General features: G+C 33.2%; 1 protein-coding gene across 1 annotated transcript; it reads right to left on the reverse strand.

Annotated features, from left to right (window-relative positions):
- Positions 1-1,141: 1,141 nt before the first annotated feature.
- On the reverse strand, positions 1,142-15,648 carry LOC144847568 (centrosomal protein of 162 kDa-like). The gene is made up of 29 exons (XM_078703997.1): positions 15,588-15,648; positions 14,855-14,942; positions 14,492-14,600; positions 14,004-14,074; positions 13,549-13,630; positions 12,981-13,011; positions 12,828-12,877; positions 12,237-12,432; positions 11,768-11,879; positions 11,486-11,510; positions 11,040-11,171; positions 10,117-10,808; positions 9,912-9,969; positions 9,489-9,596; positions 9,194-9,321; positions 8,765-9,022; positions 8,126-8,266; positions 7,757-7,869; positions 7,458-7,605; positions 7,060-7,209; positions 6,601-6,762; positions 6,110-6,193; positions 5,773-6,009; positions 5,148-5,538; positions 3,485-3,615; positions 2,814-3,038; positions 2,370-2,519; positions 1,714-1,766; positions 1,142-1,588 (listed from the first exon to the last, which is right to left on the reverse strand). Exons 2-29 carry the CDS (start codon positions 14,924-14,926, stop codon positions 1,354-1,356), a joined length of 4,344 nt encoding a protein of 1,447 aa, XP_078560123.1. The 5' UTR covers positions 14,927-14,942; positions 15,588-15,648; the 3' UTR covers positions 1,142-1,353.
- Positions 15,649-15,775: the final 127 nt, after the last annotated feature.

Genomic DNA, 15,775 nt, shown 5'->3' on the forward strand with positions numbered 1-15,775 from the left:
AAGCTGTGACCTAAGTTGTTGGTTACATTCTTATATTAAGCTTATTAACCACCAAGCTAGCTACAGCTCCACTATTTGCAATTGCGTTTCATATGAATTATAAAATAAGTAAGTTAAGCTTAAATCTGTTCTTTTTCGCGTTTTGCCATCAGAATCAAGAATTTTTTTTAAAGAAGAGTTTTTATTCGCCTGGAGTGTACCTCTAATCTCAGCGAATTAAAAAAAAATGTATTTTTTCAGTATTTGTTAAGTTATATGTAATGTATGTTAAATTAACCACTAGCCTACGGTGTGGTTGCAAATTACTTGAGCACTTTGTACCAGCCATTTGATTCACTTCATTTTCTTTAGTCACCCAGGAGTATAATAGGCACATACAATCCATGAATACTAATGCGTTTATTACAACATCATTAAGCTTGGTTCCCACTAGGACGCAGCGCGCAAGGACGTACGCGCAACGCAAGTAATTTGATCAATCATGACCCGTGTACGTATCATCTAAACTGTCGCTTATGATTGTTAACTCACTGGCGTTGTGTGTACGTACGTCATTTCGTTGCGCTTTTAAAGCTTGGTTCCCACTAGGACGCAACGCAAGGATGTAACGGCAACGCAAGCGTGTTGACCAATGACAAGCGACAGTGCGAATAATCCATCGCTTGTGATTGGTCAACCAAACTGCGTTGCGTCCTGGTGAGAACCAAGCTTAAGAGGGATGCAAGTTTTAGGACGTACTCCCGATAGATGCTAAATAAATATGCATTTCTTTTAAGGTGTGGGTAGCGCAGTGTAGTGAGGCCTATAGGACTGTTATATAAAGAACCACTATCATTTATAAATATATATTTTCACGAAATGCCAATATTATATTTATCTTAAATCCATATGGGCAATAAATCATTTTGAAGTAGGCCTATATAGTTGTGTACTTGTAGAAATATATTTGTAAGCAAATAGAGGGCGATAGACTACTTTAAAGTCTTTTGATTTCATTTATGCAGCTCTTTTTCCTACATATTTCATTTTTAAATAAATAAAAGTCACAGTAATGAGAAAAAAAATCTCAATAATTACTTAATTATTATTATTTGTTTTATGGATACCTTGATTTTATGAGTATTTATCTTCAACTACGATAAAAAGGATATTCAAGTCATTTAGTGTGCCAATAAATAAGAAAAAATATCGATATAAATGTATACACAAACAATAATATAAATATATTATATATAAAATAATGAAAACTATAAAAGGGTAAAGTGAAATCAACAAAATAAACTTTAAACCAATGCACTTTAAAGCACACGCTTAATTGTTAGAATCAAATAAATTCTAAATACTAATTTGTTTTCACATCAATAATGAGTTTGAATTGGAAGTTAATGTGGGTATTACAACACCTTGTCGTTGTAGCTCTTTTAACACGTCTAGGATTGAATCTAACTCCGCACGAAACCGTTGTAATTCGGTGTTTTTAACAAGTAGTAATTGTTTGTATGTTGTTAATTGTTGATTAGTTTCGGTCATCAACGTCTCCTGGGTTTTCTCCATCACATCTTTCATTTCTTTTTCGCGGTCAAGATGTCTGAGAAGAAATATCAGATTGCAAGATTCATTGATCATATAAATAGGTCTGTTACCAGATAATTGTTTAATATCGCTGTAATTACTGATTGAGATACAAAATTTGTCAAATTAACACGCACTCACCTCGTTTCCATGGCAATTATCTTGGCTTGCAACGCTTCAAAATGCTTCATTTGCTGCAATTAATGGAAAAAAATTTGTTTACAAAATATATTAGGGGTTGAGCGCTGTTTGATCATGGAGGTATACTAACTCCATGGTTCCATGTAGAACACAGCACTTAATCGGGATTAACTCTGATAAATTATTGTTGAATCATAGTCATTCTGTAACTCTTGTTTTGTAATATTGATGTGGTATACTCTGTGTTAAAATTGACCTTTCAATAAATTTTGCACAACTGATATGTCAACATTTTATTTTGGACAGAACAAAGTAAATTACCAAGTAATCAAGTATATACAATACAGGAGAGAGAGAGAGTTTGTACGGAAACTAAACTTTCTATGTAAAGATCCCTGCAATATTGTATATAACAATGTAAATATATTGCTGAATAAATGTGAATGAATGGATGAGGTTGTTTTGTTATACAAAAAGAATGCTATTGTACGCATCAATACACACAAGGTGTTAAAATGACCAGAATTTTACTTGGAATGCTTTAAACTACATTTGAACCGCCCTAGACTGGGTGGATATCATAGAATAACCTGAAAGCAATGATTCAATGATTACTTTCATCACCTAATCTTTATTATTAATCCCCAAATACTCACTGGACTATGACATGCTTTTGCTTCCTTCAACTCTAACGACAACTGTTCTATTTGAACTTTTAGCGACTCTTCTTGTATCCTAGCAACAGCAAGGGCATCTGCATCTATACGCAAACTTGATAGCTGATGCTGTAAATGTTTTATGGAAACCTAGCAGAGAAAAAAAAATGGTCAACATAGATATTAAATTTAAGTTTTATTTTTCTTTTCTCATTTCTGTTAATATTCATTTTGTTTGTTTTTGTATGGGAAAAACACCTTTGAGAAAAACCACCGAATAAAACCTCCGGGACTTTACAGATCAAAGCTTGAATCCTGTCCCACTAACACCACAACGAAGCCCCCCCCCCCCATGCCCCACCTAACTAGCTCTCAACCCCTCTCATCAGCTCCCAGCCTCCCACACCCGGTTCTCCCTCCATCTATCTGTTCCAATCTACCTACCTCTTGTGCTTCAACTTTGCTTTTTAATTTCACATTCACAGATTCTGAATTCTTTATCGCCGCTTCACTAACAACTCTTTCAATTTCTTTTCTATGATTTGAATTTAATTGTTCAATTTCTTCCATTTTGTCTTCCTTTGCATGTCGTATAGCACACTCACTCTCGGCAAGTGCTGCTTGTAATTTTAGTCTTTGTTGTTCCATTCCTATAGATAATGTATTGCACTGCAAAACAAACAAAATATATACAGTCAACTCTCCCAATACGAGACAAATTTGGGCTGTCCTAATATGTCTGGTTTTCTGAAAAGTTTTTGGGAATGTGTTTCTAATGGTAAAACTGAAATCGGGACCTTATGAAAAGTCTCCTTTTTGGAGAGTTTACAGTATTCAGAGAGTCTGTTATTAGGAGAGTTTTTCTATCTACCCTGCCTATGCAGCTCTTAATATTTATCACCAACTAAAAAATACATTATTTTACTGGCAATTCATTAAAACAGTGGTTATATTTTTAAAACAATCAAGTATGTTCAAGTAAACATAAATTTTTCAATTTCCAGGTATACAAAAAAAACCCATTACACGACCATGTGTTAACGGGGCACCACAAACACACAACAACATTACCATAAAACTTTCAATTAGAAAATATTAGTAAGTGTTTGACTAACCTGTTCCCTAAGTTGTTCATTTTCTTGTATAACATCTGAGATATGAAGGCCAGCAAAGTTATCTGGTTGGTATACTTTAGGCTGCCTACCCACGTCTGTATCACTAGTTGACTTCTTGCCTTTTTTGCTCCCTAAAAATATATAAAACACTTTTTTTCGAACAAGAATCATAGAGAGATGAAATGAAAATTATTATTTATTTCATTTATTTATAAATATGATAAATCTGGGAAAAATGCTGAACGTTTTACAATTCTTTAAGAAATTGATATAAGAGGATGGAAGAGCATTTACATAGAGATAAAAATTCGCACATATATAAACACTTAATTAAAGATACAAATTGTAAGACACACAGTAACAAAACTTGTTTTAAAATAATTGATAAAGCAAACACGAACTATCAATTAAAAATTAAAGAAGCCCTCCAAATTAAATGGAAGAGTCCAGAACACAACAAACAAGTTCAAGGCTATGCAATTAACTTAAGTATTTAATGCAAAGTAGTTCAGTACGTATTATATTACTACTTATTTATTTACACCTGTTATGCACAAACAAACATATTTAAACCTCAAGTGAAAATGCGTACAGCTCACTTCACTGATAATGTCGTATAAGAATACGACGAAACATGTCTGACATTAAAAGTTTTTATGTTGCTATCAAATTCATGTGTTAATTCTACTTTCTGTTCGGAAGTTTGGCCACATCATTAATGACTTTCCTCGACTAGTACAGTAACCAAGCAGGACCTTAGACAGTTTGAGAAACTTAACAAGGAGGTCGCAAAAGCAGACACGGATATCAATTTCTTAAAGAATTTTTAATAAATTCATTCACTACTTAATTTCTTCTGAATTAAATAATTGTAAATATTTTATATTATTATTAAAATATACACAGCATATTATTATGGTATTTGACCTGTATTTGATATTCAACACAAAAAAACAACTTTTAATGTTTGATTTGACATAAGATTATTTTACAAAAATGATAATTTGAGTTCTATCGACAAAATATGACGAAAAATATAAAATCCAGTATTAGTAATTCAGTAGTTTCAAAATATATTCATGTTACTTCTATAAAAGCAGTCAGAATTTATTTGAGTTGTTCTGGAGACAAGTGGTTATATAGACAATAATTCTGAATTCTACTTTGCAATGTCGTAAAACACACATGTAAATATATTTCATTTGTGACATTAAATTTACATCATTTTGGCTTCAAGTTTTATTGATATCCTTTGAGTACTGTTAAAAGTTTTTCACATTTTGAGGTTTCAAAATTTTGTTGAAATGTATTTCGAAGTCATTAATTTTCGCATTCAAATTTATATGATTGTTTTAAAGCTTTTTTTATTAATGTAATTTATCGTTTAATTTAAATTGTTTGGAAAATCCTGAAAATAATTGAATTGATAAAGTGTAATGAATACAGAAAGATAGCTATGAGGCTTTATGGGTAAATGGCTTAAAACAAGACATACTCTACAAGTCTAGTGAATTGGAAGGTATGTGGTTTGGCGATTCAGATTGATTGATAGACAGACTTATTACTAGACTCCTTTCCAGCAGTTATTTTCTTCTGCCTAGCCTCCATTTACAGAAATTAGAGATTGACAGACAGTATAAATTTGAAATGGGAAGCAACTGACCTTTTGTGGGTACTGGTTCATTTGCTGTCATAGCTGTTATAGTTCCAACTCTTTCTTTCATCAACCTATCACATGTTCCCTTTAAAAGCTCAATTTCATGATTTTTCTCATCCAATTCATTTATTAACTGTTTAAGTTGACTAGACTGCGCACCAGGTGTTTTGTAGGGTTCAGACTTATTACTAGACTCCTTTCCAGCAGCTATTTTCTTCTGCATAGCCTCCATTTCCAGCTCCATTTTCTGTATTTTGGCTTTGTATCTATCTTTAATACTCTGTAGTTCCTTTTGTAATACTGTGACACTGGTGTGAGGATGACTTTTGGAGGACACATTTGTTGTGTAAATTAATAACCGGTTTTCCAGTTGCTTTATTCTTTCCTCGTATTGAATCTGAAAATTAAAACACAAATCACCATACCTGTACATTAAAAATATAAAAATTCATTCTTGTTTTAAGTCACAGCCACAAAGCTCTGTCTACACTATCAAACTAGTTTGTGTGATGTGCCCAAATATGGTAGTTTTGTCACATTAAATTTGATAGTGTAGACAGAGCTTAAGGAGTAAAACTAATTTGCAATACAATATACATACAAAATATTTTTAAAATTACTAACTACTAACCTTAATATTGTTAAATTTTTGTTCCATAACTCTAAGCCCTCTCTTTGCTTCTTCATCCTTTTCTTCAAGTTCTTCTTCCAGCTTGTGAACCCTGTTTTCCAGGTATGACATCGTGTGTGACTTGGGTTTTGGAGCACCATCATCTTGGGCCTGGCCTGGGGCTGAAGCAGCCGCATATATCAAGGCAGGTAAGGAATTTGGGTATCGCTTTTTAATAATTTCTTCCATTTCTCTTACCTAAAAAAACAATGTTATTAAGACAAATATAGTAATGTAATGAAACACAAAATAATAATAATGTTTAGTAAGTCGTGATTGGTCAATTTAAAATTCTAACCTGTCTCTGAAGGTCTTGTATTCTGCGTGCATCTGCTGCTCTCTCTTTTGCTCTTCTCTGCGTTTCAGAATTCTTCTGGTTTTTCTAAAAAAAAATTGTCTTTTTACTACTGTATGAACATTTCAATTACAGTATTTTATTAGAACACAGAAGAAAAAATGAAAAAAGTGAAAACTGAAGATGAGTTCTAATGGCGTAACACAGAGGAAAAGGCATCTGGTTTAGCACTCCTTAAGCCCTGTCTACACTATGAAACTTTATGTGACAAAAAAATGTGATGTGCTCATATATGGACATGATGATGTCATATCACTACCATATGTGGACATATTACTACCATATTTGGGCATATCACTACCATTTGGGCACATCACACAAACTAGTTTGTACACAGAGCTTAAGGAGTCTTCCAATGCTGGGTAGTTGCATTGGCTTAAGCTGTTACACCACTGACTTGGCTCAGTGTGAATAAAATATTAAATTCCAAATACCTCTTTTCTATAATTGTCCAATTCACTTTTCAGCATTTTCAACTCTTCATCCTTGTCCTTCAATGACTGGTAGTCTTTGTCTAAAAGATCTTGATTTTCTGCGTACCATTTCAGTTTCTTTTTTAGCTTCTCAACTTCTTCATCATAATGCTTTTGAAGACCCTGTACAAAATGTATACATATTATTGTTACTTAAGCTAGATTTCAACTGAATAATAATAATGGTAGTCTTATATACTGTCTAATACAATGTTAAGCGCTTTACACACTAAAAAGATCCATAAAATATCTTATCTCCATATAATAACAAAAAAGAAGAGGAACAATTTACACCGCTCCATTCTCCACCACTTTGAAGCTTTCAATAGAAGTATTACAGTGGGACAGTGTTTACAAAACTTGACGAAAATAGTTACAACATGCAGAATAAAATACTTGAAGAATAAAATGTACTTGTACCTGAAATTCATTAATTTTGTCATCTCTCATGGCTTGTATAGTATTCTGTGCTTGGTTCCGTTCTCGTATCATTAACTCTAACTGCTTCTTGATCTCGTTTTCTCCATCTTCCAATAACCGAACACGGTGTTTCAACTCAGATTCCACAATCTATAGTATAAAAGGTTGAATTATTTTACTTGCACTATAAGAATTACATAAAATGATGGATGTAAAAGCCTAACTCCAAAATATTTTTCTTTGAAAATATAAAACATTGTAAGGAGCTCATACTGCGTAAGTATGTACTAAAAAGGTTAAATTATGTTTGTAAAAGTGGTGCATCAGCTTCTGCAATCAAAAGACCAAGAAACTTGAAAATTATTAAACATTATTTTTCAAAAGAATACTGTACATACTTTAGCTTCAACTGCTTCAGCCTCCAATTGAGCAATCCTACCAGCCCCAAGCACAGCTGTTGCCCCAGCCCTGATGTCATGCTGTGCTCTGTCACTGGTGATGATTCCCTTGTGTCTTAGGGCTAGCTCCTTTCGCTCCAATTCCTCCCTGCCAAAATAAGATACATTTAAAATGGCAAATTGATAAACCATAAATGTAAAAAAAAATTATGATAAGGCCAACTATAATGTAGGTCGTGCTGAAGTTAAATAGAAAATATCTTGTGATAAAATTGATAAAAGAATGATCAGAAAAATACCTGAGGTTGCCAATGTCTGTGTTAAGTTTCTGATTCTCTTTAAACAATCTTTCTTCTGTATCCTTTGTAATAGCCTGGTATCTCTTCACTTCACTGTACAGGCGTTCATTCTCCTACAGTAGAAAACAACAATCATTGAACTGCACACTGTATATTCCATATCATTAACGTCCTATTTGATACCTTTGCAACATATATAGAGTAAGGCAATCTAACAACAGGATGCATAAAGTGATAGTATTGACAGAGCTTTAGTGGATGTTTGATAGCCCATATATGGACACGATGTTATACTACCATATTTGGGCACATCATACTCTTTTTCTCAACTAGTTTGATAGTGTAAACAGAGCTTTAGTGTATGTTTACCTGTTGGTAGCCTTGTAGTAGTGTTTCCTGTTCTATAACTTCTTTATGCAACATTTTAATTTCTTCTTTATTATTCTCATCCACTGACCTCCCTGACATTAATCGTTTCTTTGCCAGATTTTGGTCGTCTTCACTGTTGATCTACATGGCAAGAATAAACAAGATTATAAGACTATAAGAGAAATTGAAGTAGAAAGTCTTTCATGTGTCGTTCAATGCTCATTAAGAGTTCTTACTTAGTAATCCTAAATCCTTAGTTGTCATCTTACAAGAAAACCTACATTCCATAAATCTTTTAAACCTAAACAGATCAAATGTCTTAAAAATGGTTTTATTGGTAGTAATTCAAACTTTTACTTTGCTTTATCATGAGGTAGAGATTTGTTGTAACAATGTATTTTAATTTTTATTGAAGAGGCTCTCTGAATATCAATCAGTTGACCCACTGGGCTAAACTGGAAGGGTTTAATCTCTTTAAAGATGGTTAAAATACAATTTTAATTTAAAAATATAGATATATTTAGCAACAATTTTTGTGTGTTTCATAAAATTATCAGAACTTTTCATGTACAGTATTTTATGCATGTATTCCCTACTGTGAATATTGGTGAAAGGAGCCAATTTATTATAATTAAATACCTTTGCTTGTAGAACGAAATTATCTTGTTTTAACTTGAACATTTCTTTCTCATGATGTAATTTTGTTTCTTCATTCTTCCTGTTAAACTCTCGTTCCTTTGACGCAATCTCTGCTTTTAATTTCCAGTTCTGTCGCTGCTCCTCCTTCCATCTCTGCTGCCATTCGGCCACTTCTGCAACAAGCGCCCTCTCTCGAGAAATTATCTGAATCTTTGAATCCATTAAACTTGCTGATAAATTTGGTTCATTGTTGGACCACTGAAAGTAAAATAATTATTATGGCTATGAAACATGAGAACATCGCTATATAGATAAAGATTGGTTGAACTTGTTAGGACTTCATCCACACAAAATTTTCTATTAATTAACAACACTGTTTTGTGTGAATGTAGTTGTACTGACACAGAAGTACACCAAAATTCTTCTTACTTCTGGAGGTGGTGACTTCTTTCCACGACTGAAGTGGTCTTGAATGTAATGAGCGAATGATTCAACAGATTCCACCAAATTCTTGTCTCCTGCCCTCGTTCTACCACTTTTTGTACCAACCTCTGAACCTAATAATAATAATTTTTTTTTTTTAAACCATTTTATTTTAATGACATCCAAAAATGAAAAAAACTAAATATCTGAACCTAAATGATGTTTTTTTAAGACAATTTTATTTAAATTTTGACTTTCAAAAAAGAGAAGAAAAAACTAAATATCTGGTAAGTTTACTAACCTTTGACCTTCTGTTTAGTGACTTGAGCAGGTGACCATGCGGTGGTTGATTTCAGCTTTGGTTGGCCATAGCCTGAACTCTTTACACTATCATACTTTCCTTTAGTACCTAAATACAATTCAGTTTAAATGTCAATCTCTTTCACAGAATATCTTGTAGTCTGGTTTCCAGAAGTAGTTTTTATGACTTATTAGTAAAACGTTAAAAATTTTGGCACATATGGCGTTTTATATGTATACTACTTGAGCTTGTGAACTGTACTTTCAGACAAAAATCGAAATGTCAACTGGTTGGTGGACTAACATAAAAAGACAATAAATACAGACTTGGGGCAAGTCTAAATATCTTGCTACGCTGTACAACATAATTACTCATTTAAAGTTGCCTTGTAAGTTTTAACTTTACACATATAATTAATATTACCTTTCTTATGTGGTTTAGATGTTGATAGCAAGTTGTTGAAAGAGTCTTCGTCATCAGCCTGCCATAAAAATACATAAATTTATTATTTTTCACTAGAAAAGAGCCAAGGGAGAAAGATGCTAAATGTATACAATCACTACTTACACTTGCAGTCTAGAAAAGAGCCAAGGGAGAAAGATGCTAAATGTATACAATCACTACTTACACTTGCAGTTACTAATCTGTCACTGCTAGGAACTTGGGAGGCTGGACGGAGACTAAACCCTGCTTCATAGTCATCTCTGGTGGCTGGTTGGAGACTAAAACCTCTACCATCCCCATTGGATGGTTGAAGACTGAATCCTCTGTTATTTTCATCCTGAGTGGCTGGTTGGAGACTAAACCCTCTACCATCATTTTCATCCAGAGTGGCTGCTTGGAGACTAAAGCCTCTATCATCATTCTCATCCAGAGTGGCTGGTTGGAGACTAAATCCTCTACCATCATTCTCATCCAGAGTGGCTGGTTGGAGACTAAACCCTCTACCATCATTCTCATCCTTTCTAGCTTGCTGTAAACTAAATGCACTATTGCTTGTGTCTCTCTCAGGAATTGATGGTAACCCAAATCCTGTGTCATATTGCGTCTGATGACCCGTCTCATTCTGTGTTGAAAACAGACTATTCACATCATATCTGGTGCCGGCCTCATCATCACTAGAATTAAGAACCTGGTGGCGCTGTCTATCCTCTTGAACTTCACGAAGGATATCCTCCACAGTCCTTGAATGAGGATCTCTCAACGAATCATGTTCGTCTTCTTCAGTTTCTGACCCATGACCTACGCTGCCACCACTAGCTTTCTTCAAAGCTGCATGTAAAGCTTCAATTTGTGTTCCTGTTCCTGCATTTAGTAAATCTACAGGGAAAATATTACTTAGTGTTATTAAGTTAATTAGCTGTTATGATGTGATGATATACTGTACTTTTTATGCCATTTTTTTAGCAGGTTTTTAAAATAAAAAAATCGCCCAGAAATCTGTATCTATTTTGAATGCATGTTCTCTTGTCAATTGTTTCAGTAAATCAAAATAAATCGATACACATTTTTTTATTTATCTTTTGTTTCAAAACTGTTTCAAAACATTACCTTCATCCTCAACTTGAGTTTTAATTTCAGGTGAATTTTTCTTAGAGTTTCCTGTACTCCTTTTGCCATCCTTCCCTCTAGTGCCACCTAACTTATCAATCAGGGTTGAGTCTCCTGTATCTAACAATGCAACTGTGTGCAATAAAACAAAAGTAAGTTATCTTATCATTATTCATACTAATTAAAGATGTAATGTCCCCCAAAACATGAAAAATGAAGATTAATTAAATCACACTTTGTAGTTTTAATAAAGTTAATCACTTACGTAGAAAAAAAAATGAAAAAAATAATGTTTTCCCTTATAAAATACTGATTTTTCAATTGAGTTCCTATGAGTTCTCCTTTTGGGGACTGAAATGGTTCTACTGGTTTTTTAGAAACTTCATGGCTTGTTTTTATTTTTGTGCTTTAAGTTCTGTAAATGTTATTTAAATAATATTCCTTACCTTTTGAAAGCATACTTGGATTTTTCTAAAAAGAAAGATGATATAATAATTATAATTAGATTATAATGATTTGAACAAAGTAGTAATATGATGAAGGTTTATACCAGATTCAAACGTATAGAAATCTATTTAAAAAATATTTTTAAAATAGTGACTATGTCGCTTTTTTTCCCTGAACTGTTTTTATTGTTTTTTTTTGTCAAATAAATAAATGAAATTTATGTATTTTTAAGGCCTAATGATGATTATACTGCGCAAGAGAGTTACAATTATTGTGCTTACTCCTTTATTGCTTTTAACTTCTGGAGAAGATTCCTCAATACTAGAATTTGATGAATCCAATTTCTTTTTACTGTTTCTCTTTTGTGTTGTTAGATTGTTGCTTGCTTCTAACCTGCAAAAGAAGAAACATTTAGAGCCTAAAAGCATGGACCTATAAATAGGTTTCATCAAACCACAGTTACGTCTTGGATTTGTGATATTAAATTTCCTTTTTTTATCATTTGTGTATGGTTTTGTGCAATTTGTTCTGGACCTCAATGGAATTAAGTATTTTAATTTTTTGGGATTTCCTTTTAACTAGAGTCTTACTGTTTTTCTGATTTTTTAATTGTTTTATATGTTTATAGTGTATGTATCTGTGTGACTGTGGTTAATAAAGTAATTAATCAATCAAAAGTTGACTGATTACCAAAACTAATTTAGGACTCATATTTATTAATAACAATGTGTACACTCCTTGAGTACATACTTAGTTTGCTGTGTTGTCATATTAAGTGTCTTAGTGGAATCTGCCTCTGCATTCAATCTGCCAAAATCTATCGTCCTTCCTTTATTGTTCTCTTCCAGTTCTTTAAAGAACCGTTCCTTATCAGCAATTTCTGCTAACGTTTCGGCCCCAGGGCCGGTTGATGATAAGCGATCCTTCTCTGGTCCCTCAAAATCATCTACAGTATATAAAAAAGTTATATCTAAATGCAGTGTTTAAAGAAAAAGTGCAATCTCATTCTCTATCTTGCATCTAAATGAATGATTTAATAACTAGCAATTTACAGTATAGTACAGTTGTACTCGTTTAACTTTGTATTTGTACAATTGTTTATGTATATGTACAGTATTGTGTATATTCCATATGTTTCTCAGTGGTTTAATTGTTATCATTTTTTATTGTACTTTTATCCTTGATTTTATGCATGTTAATTTTAGACAGTAGTTATTAATAAATGTAATTGTTTTAGATGTAATGCCCAATGAAACAAGAATAGATTTAAACATTTATAATTTGTAGAGTTTTTATTCTACTTTATTATTATTTATTTATTTATTTATTGAAATTTAATACCTGTATGAGTAAGACTTTCATCTAAGCTTGACTTTGAAACCAACACATCACTATTGAAAGGAAAAACAAAACATTTAGCAATTTCAACTATCCATGCTAGCTTCTCTTAACATTTATATCATCAGTATAGACATATACAAAAATAGTACTAACCTTTTTTTAGTTTCAATAGCTGATTTATACGCTAAAAAGTAATTTACAAAGAATTAATATTAAAACATTATATCAATTATAATCATTGCAATATTTCCTCTTTCAACTAAGGCATTCTAAAGAGATTTATTAAGGCATAAGGTGCCTGGGCGTAAGGTGCCTGGGCGTAAGGTGGCTGACGTAAGGTGCCTGGGCGTAAGGTGCCTGGCGTAAGGTGCCTGGGCGTAAGGTGCCTGGGCGTAAGGTGCCTGGGCGTAAGGTGCCTGGCGTAAGGTGCCTGGCGTAAGGTGCCTGGGCGTAAGGTGCCTGGGCGTAAGGTGCCAGACGTAAGGTTCCTGGCGTAAGGTGCTTGGGCATAAGGTGGCTGACGTAAGGTGCCTGGGCGTAAGGTGCCTGGGCGTAAGGTTCCTGGGCGTAAGGTGCCTGGGCGTAAGGTGCCTGGGCGTAAGGTGCCTGGGCGTAAGGTGCCTGGCGTAAGGTGCCTGGGTATAAGGTGCCTGGGCGTAAGGTGCCTAACAAGAATCAATCAATTCAATTAAGTCTTAATTAAACTGTGAAGTTAACATACGTTCTTCTAGACTGTCTCTACTCATAGCTACTTCTGCATCGCCTCCTGGTCTGCCTGTTTTCACAAACTTCTTTTGTTCACCCTTTAAAAATAAATAAAATAAAGCCTTGTGTAAACAATAGTTTGGTAGTCTGCGTTTTAGACCTACAGTACTGCAAGTTTTATAATTCAAATATATTTTATAATTGTTTGTATAGTAAAAACAAACAAATATACACACATATCAGGTACATACATTTTTGTCATGAAATGTTTTTTATTTCAATATGACATGAATACAGAAAAAGTTTACATAATAGACAATAAAGCAACTAGAATCATATTGAGGATCAATACTAGAAGAATAAATTATTCTTTTCATGTATAAGACCATTTTTAAACTAAAATAATATAATTAACTAAGTAGACAGATAAAGTACAAATATATCATATCTGGTTCTAAGTGCAATACTCACAGATACATGTTCAGGTTCTTCTTCTTTCAGTGGAGTTGACTGCTTCTTGGGTTTCAGCCACTTATTAGCACCTAAAAATGGGATACAGCTGCTGTCAATCTATGGAATTCATTACCGGAGCATGTAGTTTCATTTATTTTCCACTCATTTAAATGCATTTAAACCAACATACGTATACAATGTATACTATATGGGTGGAAGGAGGTCACAAGTAGTATCTTTAAGATGAACTAATCAATTCAAGTCAGGTCTCCAACAGGCATGGACCAAACACCCTTCAAAATTTGCACCGTATTCGAGATTTGATGTCATTTTCAAGAGGGCTTATAGGCATAGCCTCGCCTCGACTTCGGATCCAGCAGATGCTGAGCTCCGGAAACAAGTAAAAAATCAACTATGTACTCCTTTAAAGACTGAGAGAAAGAAAGCTAAAACTGAGAATTAGTCTCATCTTTCTTCTTTCTCATTTTGTGATTCTATAGCCTTACCTATAGAGGTATCGTTATCGTCTTCTGTCATCCACCATGGAAGATCTTCTTTTACTTTAGATGAGTTGGCACGGTAACGTTCACCATCAAAAGATTCATCCGATACAGACTATATTAATTTAAAAATATTCTAAAATGTATATTATTGGAATTAATATATCCTGAAATACATGGTTTAATGTTATTATTTATTTTAATTTTATTTGTTTAGTCAAATAAAACAACTTGATATTTTACTGCAGAAAATCACTGGAGGAATGATTTAAAATAAAATAAAGATAAAAACTAATGTGTAAATTTATTAATAGGCCTATTATTGTTTCTATATGTACATTTTTGTATAATAAAAATAATTTTCCAAACCTCTTGAAGGAATTTTTCAAAGGCACTATCAAGTTCTTTCTTGGACCACTTTTGATTCTTCTTTCTCGACATTGTGTCAGTAGTTGAGCTTCAATAAATTATTAATAAAAGAAGTTAAGTAAAACACTACACTACAACATTTTTGCTTAATTAAATTAAATTTACATACTGACTGCATCTACTCCTAGTTGTAGATACAACCTACAGATTATATTTACACCACCACAGCGCCTCTTTGGCCGATTGTCTCAATAGGCATAGATATAGCACGGGGATTACATCTACGAATACGCGTACTAGATGTAGTAGTAGTAGCCACTGCGTAAAATTGATAAACAAATTATAACAAATCTGTATAATTTATTCCTGATGATAGTTGATTAAATAAAAAATGAAATAAAAATCAATAAATTCAGTTTCAAATTGTATTCTTAAGTTGACTAGCACATATGAACAATGTGTTACATTATTAGGAGATCCCATTATTATTTATAATATACAGTATGCATATACTAGGCCTAGCTACTACTAAGTTGCAGATACCTAGGCCTAGCCTAGGCGCGCGTAACACAGTGACACTGAGGACAGGCAAGCAGCTCGGCGGAACAGCACTCTCTGAAGAGCCCTATCTAGGCTGGGCCTAGCCTACCATTTTCAGTCCTCTTGATAGCTTAAATATAATTATACTTATAGCCTATACCTAACTTAAATTCATTATAAAATATCAAAATACCTAAAATGTATTTTGAATAGAATTACTTCTTCCCGGAATAAAATTTAAACTTCGCTCTCTTTCATTATTATTATAAATGTCATCAAAACATTGTATATAATTGAGGGCGGTATGGTCGACTTTTCCATCACTGTACGTCTGTATGAAAGTCTAACCATATACACGACTGTACATGGTAGACTATCGTC

This window comes from Antedon bifida, chromosome 7 (genome assembly GCF_963402885.1).
Source record: "Antedon bifida chromosome 7, ecAntBifi1.1, whole genome shotgun sequence".
Classification (NCBI taxonomy): domain Eukaryota; kingdom Metazoa; phylum Echinodermata; class Crinoidea; order Comatulida; family Antedonidae; genus Antedon; species Antedon bifida.

What these genes read in the sequence shown, in the direction of transcription:
- LOC144847568 (XM_078703997.1), bottom strand. Translation starts at nt 14,926, where the DNA reads ATGTCGAGAAAGAAGAATCAAAAGTGGTCCAAGAAAGAACTTGATAGT. An exon ending in TTGAAAAATTCCTTCAAGAG is followed by an intron (nt 14,601 to 14,854) that starts GTTTGGAAAATT and finishes AAATTAATATAG; the next exon opens with TCTGTATCGGATGAATCTTT. An exon ending in TGAAAGTCTTACTCATACAG is followed by an intron (nt 12,433 to 12,827) that starts GTATTAAATTTC and finishes TATATACTGTAG; the next exon opens with ATGATTTTGAGGGACCAGAG.